The sequence below is a fragment of the Mobula birostris genome, chromosome 20 (genome assembly GCF_030028105.1).
Source record: "Mobula birostris isolate sMobBir1 chromosome 20, sMobBir1.hap1, whole genome shotgun sequence".
In the NCBI taxonomy this organism is placed as follows: Eukaryota; Metazoa; Chordata; class Chondrichthyes; order Myliobatiformes; family Myliobatidae; genus Mobula; species Mobula birostris.
Genome location: NC_092389.1, coordinates 13,954,295 through 13,977,725, shown reverse-complemented (window position 1 = coordinate 13,977,725; position 23,431 = coordinate 13,954,295). Strand labels below are relative to the sequence as shown.

At 42.6% G+C, this 23,431-nt stretch overlaps 1 protein-coding gene across 4 annotated transcripts in view; it reads right to left on the bottom strand.

The window, feature by feature from the left end:
* LOC140185067 (uncharacterized) overlaps positions 1 to 23,431 on the bottom strand; it is a 33,165-nt gene that overhangs the window by 4,156 nt on the left and 5,578 nt on the right. The window contains exons 1-3 of one of the 4 annotated variants that reach the window (XM_072238305.1): positions 3,343 to 3,644; positions 1,958 to 2,102; positions 302 to 365 (exon numbers count right to left, since the gene is read on the bottom strand). In XM_072238305.1, coding sequence (XP_072094406.1) covers positions 302 to 350 — 49 coding nt within the window. In that variant the 5' untranslated portion in view covers positions 351 to 365; positions 1,958 to 2,102; positions 3,343 to 3,644. Of the gene's footprint in view, positions 1 to 301; positions 366 to 1,957; positions 2,103 to 3,342; positions 3,645 to 6,617; positions 6,758 to 22,715; positions 22,796 to 23,431 lie in introns of those variants that run through there. The other 3 variants (XM_072238306.1, XM_072238307.1, XM_072238304.1) reach the window with 3 other exon arrangements.

The following is a 23,431-nucleotide window of genomic DNA, read 5'->3' as shown; positions in this document are numbered from 1 at the left end:
ATTGGAGACAGAGATGGGAACAGAGTGATGGATCACAGTGGAGATAACACACTGAGAATGGGTCAGAGACAGAGTGATACTAAGAGTGTGTTGTAGGCAAGTGGGAGAGGGTTATGCGATGGGTTGATAGGGATGGGAGTATAAGGAAAGGAAGATGGAAAGAGCAAGAGGGACAAGGCAATGAAGACAGTGATCAGAGTGAAAAGGTAAGCTTTGAACCAGTTTCTTATGGCTTTGAAATAAAAGCCTACCTAGATCAGGTACCATATCAAATAATCAGAGGAAAATAAAGTATACCAACCTGAGAGTGTGAGGAGGATTGAAATCACAATCGATGACTTGATTATCATGGTGGATGTTTCAAGCTATGAACAATCCGAACGGAAATGAAAATCTGAGTTTCACTCATATTTAACCTCTAAAACTCCAAACAAATTTTATTCGGTGTCTTTGTAGGTTCAGACTAGAGTTATTCATTAACACTTTGATGTTTTTGACCTTGTTAATGAGAACTTGTTGATCTTTCAAAGCAATTCCGTTAAGGTTCGGATTGGTATAAGCATCAGTAACAAAGTCACTGGAGGGAAAACAACTAAAACTGTTCTAATGTTCTTTAGTGGAATAAATTGCAGATCCACACATGATCCCAAAAGACAAAACTTTCACTCATTTACACACACTATAGAATCCAATGGACCAAACTTCTTCCCACTCACATACGTTACAGAATTTCAACGGGCCAAATACTTCCCATGACACAAAATCTACAGAATCTTGTTAATGTTATTGGGGCAAAGCACTCCCATTTTGACCATATTTTGAAAGCTCTCCTGTGCACAGTCCAACTGATCAAATGATGTTGCTCTTCAATAGCAAAGCCTCTTGTTTTCAAAAACAAATCGATTATATTTTGGAGGGAAAGCTTCTTTTGACTGACTGACTTGTTAAAGGTATAGTATCCTGAAAGAACTTTCTGCCCATCAGTTTTCATGTCTGAGGGACAATGACATAAATTGAGGTGAAAGCCCACAACACTAAATCTACTTACCTTACAAACAACCTGAGTCTAAACCAGCAGGGACAGCAGAATGCTCATAGAATTTGGTCAGCCTTGAAGTCCATTGTAACTAGTGCCTACAAAAAAAAATGTTTGGCTTCTCCATCTGAACTCACTAAGTCCTGATTTATCAAAACTATCAGGGGATTCAGGATTAAACCAAACACAAATGCAAATCGTATTTGGACTGGAAACATTGTCAAGAAAAGGAGCAGATAAACAATTTCTTTGGCACTGAAAGCTGAAGTTCAACATATGGTAGGTGGAAATGCACAGGGAGATCAGGAACTCACCAATAACCGCAACAGGCTTGGATTCTTCAGTGCTGTCAAAACATCTGTGACCCCAACACCTAAGGAGACTAGCTTACTAAGAGACAATAATACAGGTTTGCTTACCAACTGGCTATACTTCATTAGAAGTCTGAAGAGATTTGGCATGTCACCAAAGGCTCTAGCAAACTTCTGCAGATAAACCATGGAGAGCATTCTGACTAGTTGCATCACCGAGACACAGCAGAGTGTTGTAGGCTCACCCCGCTCCATCACGGGCACAAGCCTCCCCACCATCAAAGACATCTTCAAAAGGTGGTACCTCAAAAAGATAGCATCCATTACTAAAGACTCTCACCATCTGGGACATGCCCCCTTCTCACTAGTAACAACAAGGAGGAGGTACAGGAGTCTGAAGATGCGCACTCAACATTTTAGGGATGGCCTCTTCCTTTCTGCCATTAGATTTCTCATGGGTTCATGAACTCATGAACACTACCTCACTATTCCACTCTTTGCACTATTTATTTACTTTATTTCTTATTGTAACTTAGGTTTTTTTTATGTCTTGCACTGAAATGCTGCCACAAAACAATAAATTTCACAACATCAATTAGTAATAATAAACCTGATTCTGATTTTAACTGGGAAGCAGTCAGTGCTTATTGTACAAGGCACTTCAAAGGCCCCTTCAATGGATTCTCTGTCTGATATGTGTTCTGGACTGCTCGATCCACCACGACTGCCACCCATCCAATAAACAACAACGAAGCCTTGGAGGAAAACAAAATACTTGGTGAAGTATCACAACATGGTTAGGTCACATTGTAATCTTAACACTCTCACCCAGGAAGAGAAGAGCACGTTAGAGGATCTTACAAATGATGTTCCTGTGACCTTCTTGAAGAAAGGAGATGGGTCTGACTGTGATATCTACTGAGGTCTCTCCCTGCTCTTGCCAGAAGGAAAGCCACTGCTGGGATCCTTTCCAATGATCTGCTTATGAGGCTCTGTATCACATCTTGGACCCCCACCCTGAATCATGTATAAGATATAGGAGCTGAATTGGGCCATTCGGCCCATCATATCTGCTCTGTCATTTCAACACGACTGACCCATTTCCCTCTCAGCCCCCATCTCCTGCCTTCTCCCTGTAAGCCTTCGTGCCCCGGCTAATCAAGAACCTATCAACCTCTGCCTTAAATATACCCAATGACTTGGCCTCCACAGTCACCTGTGGAAACGAATTCCACAGATTCACCACCCTCTACATATCAACTACAAAAGAGCCAGTCTCCACACATTAGACCAAGGCTGATATTGAGATATCAGCAATTCACTGCGAATGTGTTTTCCTCATTATGGATCCAATTAGTCCATGAAGTCCCAACCTTTGAATCAGAAGCTCTGCTATAGTAAAACATTACCAGAAGACAAAGGAAATGTTTCAAGGATTTTCCCAGAGTTTCCATGACAAAAACGTAACACCCTCAGCATGGGAATCTCTGCTAATCACGACTCAAAATAGCGACTGTGCTCAGAACCTTGAGCCACTTGAGCATGTAGAATCCAGAGAGCAAAGCAAAAGGAAGGCATCACCTTCCGTAACACCCACCTGCCTGGCCCATCAGACACCTCCTGCTCAGAGCCTGCAGGACCTAGTTAAACACTCCAGAAATCAATGAATTAGAGGGAAAGCAACTTATCCTTGACCTGAGAGAATGCCAAAGAAAAAAGATCATGACTCATAACCTAACATGATTCTACCATTGTCACGGTCCCGACCGTTAATTCCCCATATTCTCCTAATTCCCTTTGATTGCGGCACACCTGATGTTCATTTAAACCTGCAGCATAAATATCCCGGCTTTGCATCCACTCATTGCCAGATCGTTGCTGGTGTGGTAATTCACGTTCCCAGCTGCTTAGGATTGTGTATTCTAAGTTTTACTTCAGCACCGAGGTTTACCTGCGTAACTCTGTCTTAATTTAAACTTAAGTCCTTTTACTTACTTGGGTGAAATCAAGAAATTCCATGACATGAGACGAGGAATCAGCTGCCCTAGAAGTACGTAGCAATTGCTGTGCATGTATCATGCTGCACTCCTTATGTGGTGGCCTGCTGAAGGTAATGCCCTTATTAACCAGTCTGCTCATCTTCCTGAGCCACTGGTTCAGCAAGTCATGTACCCTACATCATAGAACATAAACAGTACAGCCCTTTTCTCACTGGTACCATCAGGCAGGAGGTACAGAAGCCTGAAGGCACACACTCAGCGATTCAGGAACAGCTTCTTCCCCTCTGCCATCCGATTCCTAAATGGACATTGAACCCTTGGACTCTACCTCACTTTTCTTAAATATACAGTATCTCTGTTTTTTGCACAATTTTTAATCTACTCAATATACATATACTGTAATTTATTTATTATTTTTCTTATTTTATTTATTTTTTTCTCTCTCTCTGCTAGATTATGTATTGCATTGAACTGCTGCTACTGAGTTAACAAATTCCACATCACCTGCCGGTGATAATAAACCTGATTCTGATTTGTTGGCTTTCTTTTAGCACTATATACAGGTGATATTAAATCTGAAAATAAGAAATTCTGAGTAGGGAACAAGTGGGAACACACTTACAAGGCATGTAGATACAGACAGTGACTCTCACAAAGAAAATGCCCAGGGAAAGAGACACAGAAGAGTCAAAGCTTCTCAGACAGAAACACAAGTTCAAATAAACTCTTACAAATATGAATACATACATACACACACTCACAGAACCATGTACAGATAGAGATACAGAGTCACTGACAGACACAAACCCCCACGACCCTCCCCCACACACGTATACACATTACACACGCACACACTCACACATTTGGGGGAGTAATCTGTTGTTTAAAGTCCAATGTTGTGTTCACAAGACCTTGACTGTTAATTAACCAAAAACAACATGTGCTGTGCATGCCTCTTGAGCTGGAAATATGAAGGCAGAATCAAAGTCCACATCCTGGAACAGAATGGTTCATTCTATCACTCTCATAGTGAGTTAAATGAATCTGGCCAACAGTAATTGATATTCAGTCAATAATTAGAAAATTTTGATCACAAATTGTCCATGTTAATTACAGCAGAGTTTTCAAATCAATCTTACGGAGTTAACCAAAGAAACTCACAGTGCCTTTAGATGTGTTTAAAGGATGAGGAAGATATAAAAGATTTTCTTTCTTCACTCAATCTGCCTATCGTTGTTAATGCAAAGTTGACTGTTCCAGGGACACCCAAGTGGATGTGCTTTAAATGCTAGCCTAGTTCATAATGACTTCCGTCCCTACAAGATAGGGTTAAATTACAACAGGATCACTGGTGGAATATTATGGTTGACCCAAACCCAACTTTAGGCTTCCGATCACTGCCTCAGCAAAATTCAGCTTTAATTGGACCTTCCTGTTCTGAATGATTTAGTTCTGTGGTGCTACAGATGAAGATTCTTTAAGGGACCACAGTCAAAATAGTTTGTATTTCTTAACTGATTCATCATCACATCTCTCAGGGTGTCGATCAGTGAAACATTCTTAATCTTGTTTGGTAGTTGAGGGGTGACCCATGTTATTTTTAGCACCAGGGAAGGAGCTTGGCAAATATTTCCTCCCCCAACCACTCTTCCTACCCCCCCACAGAAACCTTATTAATCCTGTTTGGCGGTTGAGGGGTGAGCTATGACATTTCAGTGCCAGGATAGGAACATGGCAAGTATATTTGTTTGAGATACAGCACAGAATAGGGCCTTCTGGCACCACCCAGCAACCCCCCAAATTAATCCTAGCCTAATCATAGGACAACTCATAATGACCAATTAACCTACCAACCGGTACATCTTTGGATTATGGGAGAAAACCCATGCAGGCATGGGGAGAATGTATAAACTCCTTACAGATAGTGGCAGAATTGAACCTGGGTTGCAGTTACTGTAAAGTACTGTAATCACTACAATATCATGAGGATATAAGGTCAATTCTAACTTTGTCCAGATCCTTAATGAAAAGCCAGGGCAAATGGCGAAAATACTCATCAGGCCAAGCAGCATCTATGACCAGTTCTGATGAAAGACCATCGACATGAAACGTGAAATTAATTTTTGCCCCCATCTTCTCTGTACTTCTGGCATTTTCTGTTTGTTTCACACATCAAAAGTACTTTGGTTGGACACACAAAGCAAGTCTTAGGCAATGGTGATCTTGTGTAATCTTAAAAGGGCCACTCCTGGAGGACTGCACATAAAACAGTCTCCACGTCAGTAGACGAGATGTCATCTTTACCAGGATGGTGCATGGGATGAAGTAACATAAATTTTACTTACTGTATTCAACGCAGATGGAGGCTTTTCGGTCATTCTGGTCTATACTAGCTCCCAGCAAAGCAATCTCATCAATTCCATTCCTTTCTCATATTATTTCTCTACAACCTATTCTCTCTCACATTCACGTAACTCCCCCTTTTGATTCCTTTCCCCTAGACTGTGCTAAGGAGCAATAACAGCACAGCTTTGGAATTTAGCAGGAAACCAGAACATATGGCGGGGGGGGGGCGGGGGGCAGGTGGAATCCATGCAGTCACAGGGAGAACATGCAAACACCACATAGACAGCATTCAAAGTCAGGATGAAACCCAGTTCTCTGGGTTTTTGAGAGAATAATGTAACTACAACATAACTATGGCAAGGAACTTGATGCAGACTGTGATGACAATTATGAAAGAAGTTAAGATACATTAATATACTAATACAAGTGTTGGTTCCTAAGGCTTTCATAACCGGGGTTACTGGTGCCTTAAAATCAGCCACTGATGGGGCTCACCAGCCATGATTGGCAGCTCATCTGGGAGAAGGAAACTCTGATCTCAAACCTCCGCTGCCTTGTGGCTATACCCACTCATGGGGAAAGCTTCAGGAGTAAACCCCGAGGAAAAATCTGGAGCAGGAGTACCCAGACAGTGCTACATAAGCTGAATTCAACGCTGACTGACAACTCCTGCAATGCCACTGGTGCCAAACTGTACTGGTCCCTGCTGTTCCTTTGGATTCATCACCTGTGTGGAGAGGTGGAACTTGCTGCATGGGCAACAGCTTGCTCTCCATATCGTATTGTCCTGGCTTGTGTATTTACTTTGATGTAGACAGCTCGAACACAATGTCCATGGTTGACCCTGACCAACGGAGGGCTTACAACAGTGAGGGAGATTCACAGAGCAACAATCTAATACACTGGCACAATACTTCCACCGACCTGAGATTGCTGGTTGCCTAGCCCTGTGCCATACTCTTTCTTCCAGCATGGTTCTGGGTTCCATCTTCCCAGCACTTGGGCATATTACGGTATAACTCAGGGACTGTCTCAGCTCAAGTAACCACAAATAACTTTTCCCATTCCTGTGCCCTGTCATGTGAAACCATCTACCAGGATGAGAGTTTTAAAGAGGTTTAAAACTCAAGCACACTTATCAATCGGAGTTCTTCCTGAGGAATGTCCCTAGAATGCTCATTGCCAACTGAAGTGAAGTCAGCAGTGAAAAGAAGAACTTGCCTGCCTCCTGGAGGAGGAACAGATACATTACACCTCCAATTCCGAGGTTTTACTGTCTATAATTATTCTATTCAAATTCTTCTCCCTTCTTATTTATTTGGAGATACAGAACGCTAACAGACCTTTTCAGCCTAATGGGCCCGTGCTGCCCAACTACATCCATGTGACCAATTAATCTATTCATTTTTAATTGGGCTTTTGGATTGTGGGAGGAAACCAGAGCACCCGGGAGAAGCCCACGCGGTCACAGGGAGGAAGTACAAATTCCTTACAGACAGCGGTGGGAATTGAACCTGGGGTCGGTGGCACTGTAGCAGTGTTAAGCTAACCGCTACGCTGCTGTGCCACAATCGGCAGTCTCTTTGGTTCAAGAATGACTTGCTTCTGTTCCGTTTCCAAATGGTGGACAACGTGTGTGAATTCTTTGAAAGAAGAGTGGTATTGTACATCACGAAACAAAAAAACATGACAGGGCAGGGTCTGAGTCTAATCGCAAGGGGACTCAAGGCCAAGTTCCTAGCATGACGCTCAACCCAGCATGGATGGAAAGAGCGTCAGCCGGCTCCTTGCATGCTTGTGGCCAGGGTAAAAGGAACTCAGGACACAGGCTTCAGGATCAGCACAGCCCCTCACCTCCACCCCTCTTTGTTTCAGTTCTTTCTCTCCACTAACTCAGTACTAAATTCAAGTACAATGTTTCCTGTAGAATACTGAGGAAGAGCAGTTAAGTTAGTGAGCCTGTTTTTGAATGAAATTTTAGGCAGAGGCCCTATCTGTCTTTGAAGATGGGTGTAAAAATCTGTGGCACCACTCAAAGAGCAGGCTTGTCACTGTTGTCTTAACCAATGTTTATTTTACAACTAACAGCACAACTATTACTTCTCCAATGTTTTCCCCTGAAGCTACTGTTTCCTGCTCAGGTTCAGTTCCATGGATGACAGGCCCTAGTGTCCCGATAGTAAGAGTGCTTTCTTTATCCTTAAACATTCATTCCAACCCGGAGGAGTCAATTCCTGCTATCTTAGATCTGTTAGCTCAATTTAGTAACTTTTCTGGTTACAAATTGAATCTTAGTAAGAGTGAATTATTCCCTTTAAATAAGCATGTACCTATTTATGGACGTTTACCATTTAAATTGGTTACTGATTCATTTATATACTTAGGGATAACAATTACCAAAAAATATAAAGATTTATTTAAAGCTAATTTTTTACCTTTAATTGATCAGATTAAACTTTTATTTACCAAATGGTCCCCAATCTCTTTGTCTTTGATTGGTCGGATTAACGCTATTAAGATGATCATTTTGCCTAAATTTTTGTATATATTTCAATCGGTTCCAATTTTTATCCCAAAATCTTTTTTTGATAACGTGGATTCAAAAATTTCCTCATATATTTGGCAGAATAAAAATCCTAGGTTAGGTAAAAGATATTTACAGAAATCCAAGAAGGAGGGGGGACTTGCCCTCCCAAATTTTAGATTCTATTATTGGGCAATTAATATTCGATATTTAAAATTTTGGCTACAAGATTTGGACGCATCTTTAAACCCTCATTGGGTAAATCTTGAATCTAATTCATTACAAGGGTTTTCCTTGGGTTCGGTTTTAGGAACTTTACTTCCTTTAAATCATATAAACAAATGAATAACCCAATAGTTAAACATACTTTACGTATATGGTTTCAATTCCGAAGATTTTTTGGGTTTAATCAATTCATTCTAGCAAGTCCCATTATATCAAATTTTCTTTTTCAACCTTCCATGATGGATCAAGCTTACTTTGATTGGAAAACCAAAGGTATAATATCTTTTCGCGATTTATTTTTGGATAACTGTTTTATGTCTTTTGATCAACTTTCTAATAAATATAACTTACCCAGATCTCACTTTTTTAGATATTTACAGATTAGAAACTTTTTAATTACTGTCTCTCCTAATTTTCCACACCCATATCCAATGGACACTTTGGAAAAAATCTTAGACTTAAATCTTTCTCAGAAAGGTGTAATAGCAATTGTATATAATATAATTATGAATTTATGTCCTGATGCCTCTAATAAAATTAAAGCTGACTGGGAAAGAGAACTTGAGATTAATATACCGACTGAAAAATGGGAAAAAATTCTTCAGTTGGTGAATTCATCCTCTGTATGTGCTAAGCATAGGTTGATACAGTTTAAAGTTGTTCACAGGGCTCATGTGTCCAAAGATAAACTATCTCGTTATTACTCTTATATTAATCCAATATGTGACAGATGCCAGTCTGAGATTGCTTCTTTAACTCACATGTTTTGGTCATGTCCCTTGTTGGAGAAATATTGGAAAGATATTTTTGATATTATTTCAACGGTCCTAAATCTAGACTTACAACCTCATCCAATTACTGCTATCTTTGGATTACCAATGATAGACTCAAATAATTTAACCTCTTCATCACGAAGGATGATTGCATTTCTTACTTTAATAGCTAGAAGGTCCATCTTGTTGAATTGGAAAGAGATCAACCCTCCTACAGTATTTCATTGGTTTTCACAAACTATGGTGTGTCTGAATTTGGAGAAAATTAGAAGTGCAGTTTATGACCCTTCTATTAAGTTTGAAAAAATTTGGAGGCCATTTATTCAGCATTTTCATTTGATGTAATTTGATCATTTCCAAACTGGTTTTATTTCTCTGTACTGTTGTTGGAGGGGAGTGGAGGCGTCGACGCTGAGGTTTTCTTCTTTTCCATTTTTAAGTTGTTAGTTTTGCCCAAGTCTTTTAGATTAGTTTAGTTTTTTTTTCTTTTGGGATGGGTTTTTTTTTTCCTTTTTTTTTTGCTTTATATTATCCGTGATCAGTTCTACATGTATGGGAGTTTTGGTAATTTCCACTATTTGGTTTTGCAATTACTCTTTTTTTAAATGTAATTATACATCTCATATTATTTGTATTATTGCTATGTTTTGTTTCTATATTTTGAAATTAATAAAAAGATTGAAAAAGAAAGAAACATTCATTCCATCCACAGTGGCTACAATTTCTACTAGCTTGTCACAACTTGGCAACTTGCCAAGGCTTTTCATAACGATATCGTCCAACTCTGCGACCCTTGCAAGGACGGTGGGCAGTGAATGCACGGGAACACTACACTTACCCAGTTCTCTGATGGCTCTCACACCAGCTTGATCTGCTATTATAATCACCAGTACTAGGTCCAAAACAGGGATCTCCAGATCGATTGAATTACAGTGCCAATAATTCTCATAATTTAACTTTTTCTATGCTTACTGTATTTTATATCATCACCCGTGTGTATAACTGTCCAGTGATTTTTTTTTCTAGTAATTGTAATATAACTGATTCTGTATTTTCTAGAAGCTTCTTAGTTTTTCTGCAGCAGAAGTCCTGGCACTGAATCTGGCTATTTCACGGGTTATTTGTAGTTTTTAGGACAAGACCTACGAGTTGTTCTACGAGTCTGTGGTGGCCAGTGCTACCATGTTTGCTGTTGTGTGCTGGGGCAGCAGGCTGAAGGTAGCAGACACCAACAGAATCAACAAACTCATTCATAAGGCCAGTGATGTTGTGAGGATGGAACAGGACTCTCTGACGGTGGTGTCTGAAAAGAGGATGCTGTCTAAGTTGCATGCCATCTTGGACAATGTCTCCCATCCACTACATAATGTACTGGGTGGGCACAGGAGTACATTCAGCCAGAGACTCATTCCTCCAAGATGCAACACAGAGCGTCATAGGAAGTCATTCCTGCCTGTGGCCATCAAACTTTACAACTCCTCCCTTGGAGGAGCAGACACCCTGAGCCAATGGGCTGGTCCTGGACTTATTTCCTGGCATAATTTACATATTACTATTTAACTGTTTATGGTTCTATTACTATTTATTATTTATGGTGCAACTGTAACGAAAACCAATTTCCCCCGGGATCAATAAAGTATGACTATGACTATGACTATGACCATGAAGACAACCGCAACTTCGTTGTTCTTTTCCTTATTCCTTTGTTTGTGCTTCATTCTTATAACACTTAATAAATGGTCGTAACCAACAAGTTTTATGCCTCATTCTTGACTTCCAAAGAACCTTTGGATCACAAAAACACTAGGATCCAACAATATTCTTCAGCATAGCATCAGTACCTTCACTGGAAGGGCAGTATTGGATGGGTAACAGGCACTGAACACTATCACCCATATTCAAAGTACATTTATTATCAAAGTATGTATACTTTATACAACCTTGAGATTCATCTCCTTACAGGCAGCCACAAAACAAGAAAGCCAAAAAGAACCTTTTAAAAAAAGACCAACAAACACCCAATGTATAAAGAAAAAAGAAATGCAAACAACAAGAGCAAGCAAATAGCATTCAGAAAAGAGAGTCTGTCCGCAGACACAAAGCTACAGCCTCAGTTCAGCACAGTCCCTCGTCTCTGGCCCCGACAGCCTGACCTTTTCAATCTGGCCCGGCACTTAAATCATCCAAACATCAGGTTTTGTTGCTTCGATAGGCTCTGGAGCCTGGAGCCTGGACCCTGGACCCCACCACTTCAATTTGGCCTGTACCCGACTGTTCCATTTCGGCCCAGCCTTTCCAATTGGGCCCAGCGCTTAAATCATCGTCCAAATATCGGGTTCTGTTGCTTCAATGCACTCTGGGGGCTAGACCCCCCCTCCCCCACTTAGATTCGGCCTGTATCAACCTCTCCAATTCGGCCTAGCATTTAAGTCAATCAAACCTTCATTTCTTCCCCCCGCTCTCAGTGACGGGCCCACTGCCTTACCTCACCTTGGTTCTGCCACATCAAATCGCCTCAGAGTCCAAAAGAGAATTTAATTATCTAAAGATAATTTAATTTTTCTTTCCCCATAGCCTCAAATTTCTTTCTATTTGGGTATTTACCTAAGCTGTACAATCACACAAGATCACCTAGGTACACAAATAGAAAATTTACTAAGTAACTTTCCTGTTGTGTATTTGCAGCCAGAACACCTAATGTTTCTCAGACTCTGACTAACACATTTTACAATATTTGAGCAACACACACACACAAAATACTGGAGAAACTCAGCAGGTCAGAGAGTATCTATGGGAATGAATAAACAGTCAACCATTTGGGCCAAGACCCTTCTTCAGGACTGGAAAGGAAGGGGGAATAAACTAGAATAAAAAGGAGGAGGGAGAGGTGAAGTAGTTCAAGCTAGAAGAAGATAGGTGAAGCCAGGTGGGTGGGAGAGGAGGGGGAATGAAGTAAGAAGCTGGGAAGTGATAGGTGGGAAAGGCAAAGGACTGAAGAAGGAGGGGAGACTGGACAATGCAATGAAGGGAAGGAGGAGCAGCGTCAGGGGGAGGTGATAGGCAGGTAGAGAAGAGGTAAGAGACCAGAGTGGTGAATAGAAGAAGAGAAAACAGGGAGGAGAAAAAAAATTACTGGAAGCAGAAATCGATGTTTATGACATCAGGTTGGAGGCTACCTAGACGGAACCCGAGTGTGATCTCATTGTGGCAGAAGGAGAGGTCATGGACTGATATATCAGAACAAGAATTAAAATGGTTGGCCACCAGGAAATTCCTCTTTTTACAGATGGAGCGGAGGTGCTTGAATAAAGTGGTCTCCCAACTTATGGCGGGTCTCACCAATGTAAATGAGGCTGCATTGGGAGCACCAGATACAGTAAATGACCTCAACAGATTTACAGATAAAGTGTGCCTCACCTAGAAGGACTGTAGGGGCCCTAAATGGAAGTGAGGGAGGAGGTGAATGGGCAATTTTCAGTCTAAATCTCACCTTCCCTGCTCCTTAAATTTCCCCATTTTCATTCCTTTGTCAGTGTACATTTCTCAATCCTACCTTTACCACTCTGACAGCTCATTGCTTGCTCCCAATTCCAATTCATTCCTTATTTCCACTTCATTCCCTCCTTCCACATCATTTCCTGCCTTGTTTCTCAGTCATTCTCAACATCCAGTTTACTCCTTGCTCCCTAATCATAGAACCATAGAACACTACAGCACAGAAACAGGCCTTTTGGCCCTTCTTGGCTGTGCTGAACCATTTTTCTGCCTCGTCCCACTGACCTGCACACGGACCATATCCCTCCATACACCTCTCATCCATGTACCTGTCCAAGTTTTTCTTAAATGTTAAAAAAGAACCTGCATTTACCACCTCATCTGGCAGTTCATTCCACACTCCCACCACTCTCTGTGTGAAGAAGCCCCCCCCGAATGTTCCCTTTAAACTTTTCCCCCCTCACCCTTAACCCATGTCCTCTGGTTTTTTTCTCCCCTTGCCTCAGTGGAAAAAGCCTGCTTGCATTCACTCTATCTATACCCATCATAATTTTATATACTTCTATCAAATCTCCCCTCATTCTTCTACGCTCCAGGGAATAAAGTCCTAACCTATTCAACCTTTCTCTGTAACTCAGTTTCTCAAGTCCCGGCAATATCCTTGTAAACCTTCTCTGCACTCTTTCAACCTTATTAATATCCTTCCTGTAATTTGGTGACCAAAACTGAACACAATACTCCAGATTCAGCCTCACCAATGCCTTATACAACCTCACCATAACATTCCAACTCTTATACTCAATATTTTGATTTATAAAGGCCAATGTACCAAAAGCTCTCTTTACGACCCTATCTACCTGTGACGCCACTTTTAGGGAATTTTGTATCTGTATTTCCAGATCCCTCTGTTCTACTGCACTCCTCAATGCCTTACCATTAACCCTGTATGTTCTACCTTGGTTTGTCCTTCCAAAGTGCAATACCTCACACTTGTCTGTATTAAACTCCATGTACCATTTTTCAGCCTATTTTTCCAGCTGGTCCAAATCGCTCTGCAAGCTTTGAAAACCTTTCTCACTGTCTACTACACCTCCAATCTTTGTATCATCAGCAAACTTGCTGATCCAGTTTACCACATTATCATCCAGATCATTGATATAGATAACAAATAACAATGGACCCAGCAGTGATCCCTGTGGCACACCACTAGTCACAGGCCTCCACTCAGAAAAACAATCCTCCACTACCACTTTCTGGCTTCTTCCATTGAGCCAATGTCTAATCCAATTTACTACCTCTCCATGTATACCTAGCAACTGAATCTTCCTAACTAACCTCCTATGCAGGACCTTGTCAAAGGCCTTACTGAAGTCCACGTAGACAACATCCACTGCCTTCCCTTCATCCACTTCCCTGGTAACCTCCTCAAAAAACTCTAATAGATTTGTTAAACATGACCTGCCACACACAAAGCTATTTTGACTCTCCCTAATAAGTCCCTGTCTATCCAAATACTTGTAGATCCTATCTCTTAGTACTCCTTCCAATAATTTACCTACTACCAACGTCAAACTATAATTTCCCGGATTACTTTTAGAGCCCTTTTTAAACAACGGAACAACATGAGCTATCCTCCAATCCTCCAGCACCTCACCCGTAAATACCAACATTTTAAATATATCTACCAGGGCCCCTGCAGTTTCAATACTAGTCTCCTTCAGGGTCCAAGGGAATACCCTGTTGGGTCCTGGGGATTTATCTACTCTGATTTGCCTCAAGATAGCAAGCACCTCCTCCTCTTCAATCTGTATAGATTCCATGACCTCACTACTTGTTTGCCTTATTTCCATAGACTCCATGCCAGTTTCCTTAGTAAATACAGACGCAAAAAAACCATTTAAGATCTCCCCCATTTCTTTTGGTTCCATACATAGCTGACCACTCTGATCTTCAAGAGGACCAATTTTATCCCTTACTATCCTTCTGCTCCTAATATACCTGTAGAAGCTCCTTAGATTATCCTTCACCTTGATTGCCAAAGCAACCTCATGTCTTCTTTTAGCCCTCCTGATTTCTTTCTTAAGTATTTTTTGCACTTTTTATACTCTTCAAGCACCTTATTTGCTCCCTGTTTCCTACACATGTCATACAACTCCCTCTTCTTCTTTATCAGAGTTCCAATATCCCTTGAGAACCAAGGTTCCTTATTCTTATTCACTTTGCCTTTAATCCTGACAGGAACATACAAACTCTGCACTCTCAAAAGTTCTCCTTTGAAGGCCTTCCACTTACCAATCACGTCCTTGCCAGAGAACAACCTATCCCAATCCACGCTTTTTAGATCCTTTCTCATTTCTTCAGATTTGGCTTTTTCCAGTTTAGAAACTCAACCCGAGGACCAAATCTATCTTTATCCATGATCAAGTTGAAACTAATGGTGTTATGATCACTGGAACCAAAGTGTTCCCCTACACACTCTTCTGTCACCTGTCCTAACTTGTTTCCTGATAAGAGATCTAATATTGCATCCTCTCTAGTTGGTACCTCTATATATGTCATGGTCCGGATCGGGGTCCCTTTAAATTTACCTTGTTTATGTTACGATCTGGACCATTGATTCCCTGTTTTCCCATGTCCCTCGGCTTTGGTAATTAGAGGCAATTAACGCTCGGCTGAACCGGTAGTTTATAGTCTCCGGCTTTCAGCCGTTCGGCGCGAGAGCGTTTGCAAAGTCACCAAGGTACAGTGTGCCGATGTCATCTGGCCGGAGCAAGCCTAGTCTCTGCCGAAGCGAGTGCTGGTAATTCGCCTTTCCTCACCGGAGCAACCCTGTCCAGTTACCTCACCGAAGCAAGCCTGCAAAGTTTCCTCATCAAGGTGGGTCCGTCAGTTAACCCGCCGGAGAGAGTCAGGAGCCACTGTCTACTGTTCCTGGGCCGAATCTAGAGCTCGCCACCACCCGGAGGTTCCAAGTACCACGTCCTGGCTCCAGTGGCATCCAAGTACCACGTCCAAGTCCTGACCCTGGCGGCATCCAAGTACCACGTCTAAGTCCAAGTCCTGGCCCTGGCGGCATCCGAGTACCAAGTCAAGTCCTGGCCCTGGCAGCATCTGAGTACCTGGTCAAGTCCTGGCCCTGGCGGTCTGTGATTCCTGTCCTACCCCCCTGTCTCGGTCTAGTTCTATCGCCGGAGCTAGATGGGAACTGTGTTGTTCTTTGGTGTTTGTCTTGTCCTCGCCTCCGTGGGGTAAGTCAGGCCGTCTTGCCATTGCTCTGCGGGGGGGGGGGGTCATGTCTTGTCTTGTCTTGTCCTCGTCTCCCTGGGGTAAGTCAGGCCATCTTGCCATTGCATCGCGGGGGATCATGAGTCCCGGCCCTATGTCCTGTACCCAAGGAGGGGTCCCAGCTTGTGTTCTGTGTATGTGTTCATGGTTACATGTACCTGCTCTCCTGAGACCGAGGCTCTGTGTTCCCATGTTCCTCCTCTCCCTAGCCCATGTCATGTCTTTGCCTGGTTCTGGGGTCCGAGCCAGAGGCAAGACCCAGGTACTGGGTCCTTGCCCAGTCTCTGGCTCGGAGTCCATACCCTAGCCTCTTCATGTCTCCTCTAGTTCTGGGATCCAATTCCGAGTCCTAGCCCAGACCCCTAGTCCCAGCCTAGTAGTAGTCCTGAGTCCTTGTCCAGTTCGCTACTCCTGCTCCTGCCTTGCTCTCCTGGTATTGAACAATAAACTAAATCTAATTAACCTCACAAGATGTGTCTTACATTTGGGTCCACCCTTGCTCCCAATGCCCCTGCCTTTGTGACAATATATTGATTTAGGAAACTTTCCTGAACACATTTTACAAACTCTAACCCACCTAGACCTTTAACAGTATGGGAGTCCCAATCAATATGTGGAAAAATAAAATCCCCTACTATCACAACTTTACGTTTCCTGCAGTTGTCTGCTATCTCTCTGCAGATTTGCTCCTCCAATTCTCGCTGACTATTGGGTAGTCTATAATACAACCCCATTAATGTGGTCATACCTTTCCTGTTTCTCAGCTCCACCCATATGGCCTCAGTAGACAAGCCCTCTAATCTGTCCTGTCTGAGCACTGCCGTAACATTTTCCCTGACTAGCAATGCCACCTCCCCCCCACCCTTCATCCCTCTGCCTCTATCACGTCTGAAACATCGGAATCCTGGAAAATTAAGCTGCCAGTCCTGCCCCTCCTGTAGCCAAGTTTCACTAATGGCTATAATGTCATAATTCAATGTGTCAGTCCATGCCCTCAGCTTGTCAGCCTTCCCCACAATACTCCTTGCATAGAAATAGACACACCTCAGAAGATTATTACCACCACACACAACCCTTCTATTTGTGACTTTCCATGAACTTTTAACATCATTTATTTTCACCCCCACTCCACTATCTGCTCTGGCACTCTGGTTCCCATCCCCCTGCAAATCTAGTTTAAACCCTCCCCAACAGCACTAACAAACCTCCCTGCAAGGATATTGCTCCCCTTGTGGTTCAGGTGTAACCTGTCTCTCTTCCCACCTGCCCCAGAAGAGGCCCCAATGATCCTGAAATCTGAAACCCTGCCCCTACACCAGTTCCTCAGCCACTTGTTCATCCGCCCGAGCATCCTATTCTTACTCTCACTGGCACGTGGCACAGGTAGCAATCCTGAGATTACCACCCTCGAGGTCCTGCTTTTTAACTTCCTACCAAGCTCTCTACACTCACTCTTCAGGACCTCCTCACTCTTTCTTCCTGCGTCAATGGTACCGATGTGTACCATGACATCTGGCTGATCACCCTCCCACTTCAGAATGCTGTGCACGCGATCAGAGACGTCCCTGACCCTGGCACCTGGGAGGCAACAAACCATCCTGGATTCTCTGTCACGACCACAGAACCTCCTATCTGTACCTCTAACTATCGAGTCCCCTATCACTACCGCTCTCCTCTTCTTCCACCCTCCCTTCTGCACGGCAGACTCAGTGCCAGAGATCCGGCTGCCGCAGCTTGTCCCAAGTAAGTCAACCCCCCCAATGATATCCAAATCATATTCTGTATTCTTAATATTCCAGCTCATTCCCTCTTCTTTTTCTCCCAGCTTATTCTCTTTTGTCAGTTCATTTCTTTCCCTTACTTTCCAAATGCATTTCCTGTTTGTACTTCATCCCTGGCTCTTTCACATTCTGCTAAATTTCCAAAAACATCACAGTTATGAGACATGAAACATTACCAAATACTCCCATCAAACACTGATCTATTGGGAAACACCATAAACTGATTGAATTACATCCACCATGACTTGTTTGAAGCTCTTTGATTGGCCACCCATTCCTTTGGAATATTTCCGATATAATTAGTTAAAAATTATGTGAATATCCTTGAAAATGCCCAACCCTCAAATTCATTGCAATTGCCAATGCAATCATTTTCGGTCATCGTTATTTACTGTACATGACTTCCTCGATGTCAATGACATGGGTAATAACCAACTCCACGATTTTTGTCACACTAACATGTTACAACCCATATTAGATTTTTATTACTTTTCCCTCATTGTCTCTGAATGGAATTGTGTACTGAGCTTTTTGAGGGTCAATCACATTGCCATGCCAGGCAAGGATGGTAAATTCCCTCCTCAAAAGAACATTAGTAAACCCAATAGGTTTTCAGAAGAGTACTCCAAACTCTGCCTAACTCAAACAACTGAGGTATTAGGCGGGGAGTAGATGATGTGCAAGGTCATACAGACCCTCATTCTTGGATGACTGTGAACTCGTATATTGTGGATCATCTTGTAAAACCACATTTCTTTGCCAAATGCAGAATTAATTTTACAAGGATGGGTTTCTTTCAACAAAGGCGATCATTTGAAGTCATTTCAATATGACATAAGAGTTATTAAAGTCAAGAGTTTCTTATATTTTTAAATAATAGAACTTCAGGACTGTTCCTGATCTTGGTGTCATTTGGTCACTTCATATATCACTCCAATACATCAGTCTTTACATCCACAATTACCTTGCCTCACTCACCAAAAGCTCTTACTGGCAAAGAATTGCTTGGATGGCATTAAATCTAAATTTTCTTTAGTTAATTATACAAAGAACAAATTCTTAAAAAGATAACATAACTCTTTCCTAAACTGGTGGATATCTTGTACTGAAATCAGAGAGGTCGGTAAAATTGTAACCTAGAGTAAATATTGTTCAAGTACTGTGCAAACTTTCATGACCTCAGGTAGCAGCCCTTACCTTTAAACTGATGATCCTGGTGCTAATTTATTATCTGTATAAAGTCCAAGGATAAGTGTAATGTTTTGTGCAAAAATTTTAAAAGACAAAGTTCATCAGAAGCCTAAAGCGAACCCATCACTTGATGATTCAGTGATGTACTGACCTCTGTTCAGAATGATGGGGATTTCCCACTGTTCTTTCTGGGGTCCAGATTATGAGGGTCTCAACAATAGCCTTCTCCAGCTGACTTCCCTCAATCTGCAAACCACAGTGTTAGAGAGGGCCGTATTGGGCTTTATAGGATTACCTTATCCCATCCCGACCTTTCCGTTTCTTAGTCCCACCAAGTCTCAGTTGGTGAAGTTTGACGATTGTAAGCTTTTTGGGTTTATTTAGTTCCCTGAGCTGGGGGAGCCTTGGTCCCCAGATGAACGAATGTTTGAAATCAGTTGAAATGTTACTAACTAGGGCCTTGACTTTGATCTGTGGTCTTTGAGGGATGCTGTCACTGTGAGTGGTGAATTCAGGGCTTGAGACCCATGGGAAGTAATTTGGTTTATCTTAAAATAAATATTTCCAGTTTGCTTTAGGTTGCTCTAATATTGTCACCCCCCCCCCCCACCAAAGCTGAGATTCAAACTCCCCTTCCTTCCTTTCCATTCTGAGATCCTGGTATTTGCAATTCAGTCAGCGTGACCAGGAAAATCCCAGGCCTGATCACAAGCTAGAATAAGTAGTGGTGTGTGTGGGTGGACAGCAGATGAGGAGTAAGTCTCCGTTATGAAATATCGTATCACTCTCAAGTAGCCACCAGCACATACTGGGGTAATCTTAACCAAACTCACTGAGAGTAAGGTGGAGGTCCTTCACACTCCTGACTTGTGCTTTGAAGATGATAGACCTCCAACAATCACAACCATCACCCTATGAAAAGTAAAATTCCTCCCCCCATGCCTTGTTTGGCACACCAGGTGGCAACCTTGCCATTTGTCTATTTTATGAGACCAAGTTGCTAGCTCGACACTCAACCCAGCACGGATGGAAAGTGTGCAAGGAGCCGGCTGGATCTGAACCCGGGACCATTTCCTCATCCCCAGTCCAGATGAAGGGTCTCGGCCTGAAATATCGACTGTTTATTCCCATCCATAGATGTTTCCTGACCTGCTGAGCTCCTCCAGCACATTGTGTGTATTGCTCTAGATTTCCAGCATCTGCAGGATTTCTTGTGTCTATCAATACCTAGTTAATTTTTCACATTATTGAGTAATTGCCAGTGTGCAGTCTGTTTGGTTAGAAGTACAGCTATTTCTAGACTGCAGATCTTTAGTAGTATGGATGGAATATTACCCAGTTCCATAGTCTTTGCAGTATGCACTGCTCTTATTATGTGAAATGTACTGAGGTGACTGAAGACCTGCTTCTATGCTGGTGGGGTGCCAGGAGGAAATTATGACCTTTATGACATTTCTTGCTGAGAATGGTTGTAAATATTTCAGGATTTGCTTTAGCATTCACATGGTAAACTCTGCTTTCTTAAGAATGAGGATATTCTTGTAGAATCCTCCTCCCATTAGCTGTTTGACTGTCCACCAGAATTCACAACTTAGTGTGGTACTATTACAGAGCTCTGATCTGATCCCATGGTTGCGAGATCATTTAGCTCTGCCTATCACATGTTTTTACTCTTCAGTATGCTGTGTTGCAGCTCCATCAGGCTAGCACCTCACCATTTATTGCATGCTTATTGCTGTCTTGTCCTGTCCTAACACAGTCTTCACTGAACGAAGATTGTTCCTTTATCCCAAAAATGAAACACCACCCCCTTGCCCTCTTCTCGTTACTAGCATCAGGGAGGAGGTACAGGAGCATGAAGACACATACTCAATGATTCACAAACAGCTTCTTCCCTTTCACATCAGAGTTATGAACAGTTTATGAACTCATAAACACTACTGCATTACTCTTTATTTATTTTGTAAATTATAGTAGTTTCAGGTTCCTAAGGTTGTCATAGCCAGGGATGGTAGTGAGGATAAGCTCTCACTACCTATGAAGTGCTCCAAATGGCATGCGACTCTTAACAGCCTCTGACAACCAAGTCCATCTCTTGGCCTTCACATGTGGCTTAGCTACTAGGCCCGGCAAAACTGTTTCTACTGACAAGAGAAGGGGTAAAGGTGGACCACTGACCCCTCAAAACTAGTTGCTTTGGGCAGGTGGGGCTCGTCAGCCTTGGACAGCAGCACACCTGGGAGAAGGAAAACTCTGATTTTAAACTTCCATTGCCTTGCGGCCAGATCCACCCATGGGAATAGCTTCGGGAGTAAACCCCAAGGAAGAAATCCGGAGCCGGGGTCCCTTAGGCAGTTTGATGTTGTTTACAACTTCACTCTGGCAACCTGTGACGACACTGGTGCCAAGCTGTATTGGTGCTTGCCCTTCCCTTGGACTACATCAGTGACGTGGAGAGGGGGAACCCACTGCATGGGCAACAGCCAGTTCTTCAAATCTTCCTGCCCAGGCTTGCGCCCTGGAGAGGATACAGTCTACCAGAGGCACAAACCCATCATCTCCTGGGACTGACGGCTGCCTACCAGATAGTAGTTTTATGTTTATGTTTGTGATTTTTTTTATCCGACTTGACAGTAAAAGTAGAGCAAGAGAATGCCAGACCATGAGGTTATATATATTCTGTTGTGTAAACTATGTTTCCTATGCTGTTGATAATCACACCTTATGGATGGGCAGCACCACTTTTACAAAGTGGATACACTCCAAGACATCACTATTCATTCCCCTTAATTCCTTAGTTTCTATGAGCTTTTCCACAGCTGGGAAATATTTATTTAATATGAAATCTACTAGTTCCACTGGCAGCCCGTTCCACACTCTCACCGCCCTCCGAGTTCAGATTGTACAACTAGGGATGGTTCAAAATGTTTATTCTGTGCTGGGTTCAAGGTGAAGATTCAGAGATGGGTTTGAGGCTTTTTTCAAGTGCTGGTTTCAAGGTAGTTCTCCGGTGCTGGAAGAAGTTTTTCCAAGGAATTAGTCAAGAATACTGTATTTACCCATGGTGGTTCTGAGTATCTATCCAAGAATGTGTTCAGAGCCACTCCCTAGTAATGGGTTTAGACCAGCTACTCACTAATTGCTTCAGGAAATTTATTAAGGGATGTCCTCAGAGTTTTTCATGGTTTAATGTGCTTATCCAGGGATGGCTACAGAGGAATTACCCAGGACTGAGTACAGTTACTCAGCCAAGAATGATTCAGTGTGTTTGCTTACTAGTGGGTTTGGGGAGCTTATCTCTTGGTGGGATCAGGATGTTTAGATAGAGAGGCGCTCTGGTATCACACCCAGAGATGGTTTTTTAGGGTATCTAACCATTGGTTCACGTTGTTTCTCCGAGGTTCAGGTTTAAATGCAGGGTTGGATTCAAGCTGTATATCCAGTTATGGGTTTAGCACAGTTACGCTGACATGGTTTTAAATCGTTTGATAGATTTAGGTAGTTGCCAGGTGATGGGTTCAATGTGTTTATCTATTCATGGGTTTGGGTTACTATGAACATTCAGGGTGTTCGTACAATAGTGGGGTCCAAATGTCTACCCAGCAATGAGTTCAGAATGTTTGCCCAGGGATCGGTTCAGACAGTTGGTGTTCTGCATATTTATTCAGGATAGTTTCAGTGTTTTACCCAAAGATGGGTGCGGGCTAACTTCAAGGAGTATATTCAGTGATAAATTTATGGTACTTACCCGAAGGCTTGGGTGATATTCAGGAAGTTTATCCACTGAAGGGTTCAGGTTGCTCTTTAACGGACAGCTTCAGGATGAGGCTGGAGAGCAGAAGGGTAGAGGATTAAGACTGAAGGAGTGAGAGTAAAATCAGGATGAGAGCTGGGGAGGAGTAGAGGCAGCAAAGTTCATTGGAGATGACAGACTAGGGAGCACAGTTAAGGGGTTGGGGTCATTGGTTGGAATTGGGTGGAGGCATGTTGGGAGTTGCTGGGATACAGGTAAGTTGGGGGATCGCTTCTCAAGCACCTCCGCACCATGTGCCACAAGCGGAACTTCCCAGTGGCCAGATCTGTCCTCCTTCCCTTTCTCCTATTGCCCATTCTTCTCTCCTATTAGATTCCTTCCTTTCTACCCCTTGATCTTTCCCATCCACCTGGCTTCACCTATCACCTTCCAACTAGCCTCTTTCCCCTCCCCCCATCTTTATATTCAGGCATCTCCCCCACTCCCTCTCAGTCCTGAAGAAGGGTCTTGGCCCGAAACCTTCACTCTTTACTCTTTTCCATAGATGCTGCTTGGTCTGCTGAGTTCCTCCAGTGTTTTGTGTACGTTGCTTTGGATTTCCAGCACCTGCAGATTTTCTTGTGTTTTTAATATTTTATGTATCTTGCTGCTCATCCAACATGATGTTATGATTTCGAGACTATATGTTTCAGGCATTCCCATTTAATAAT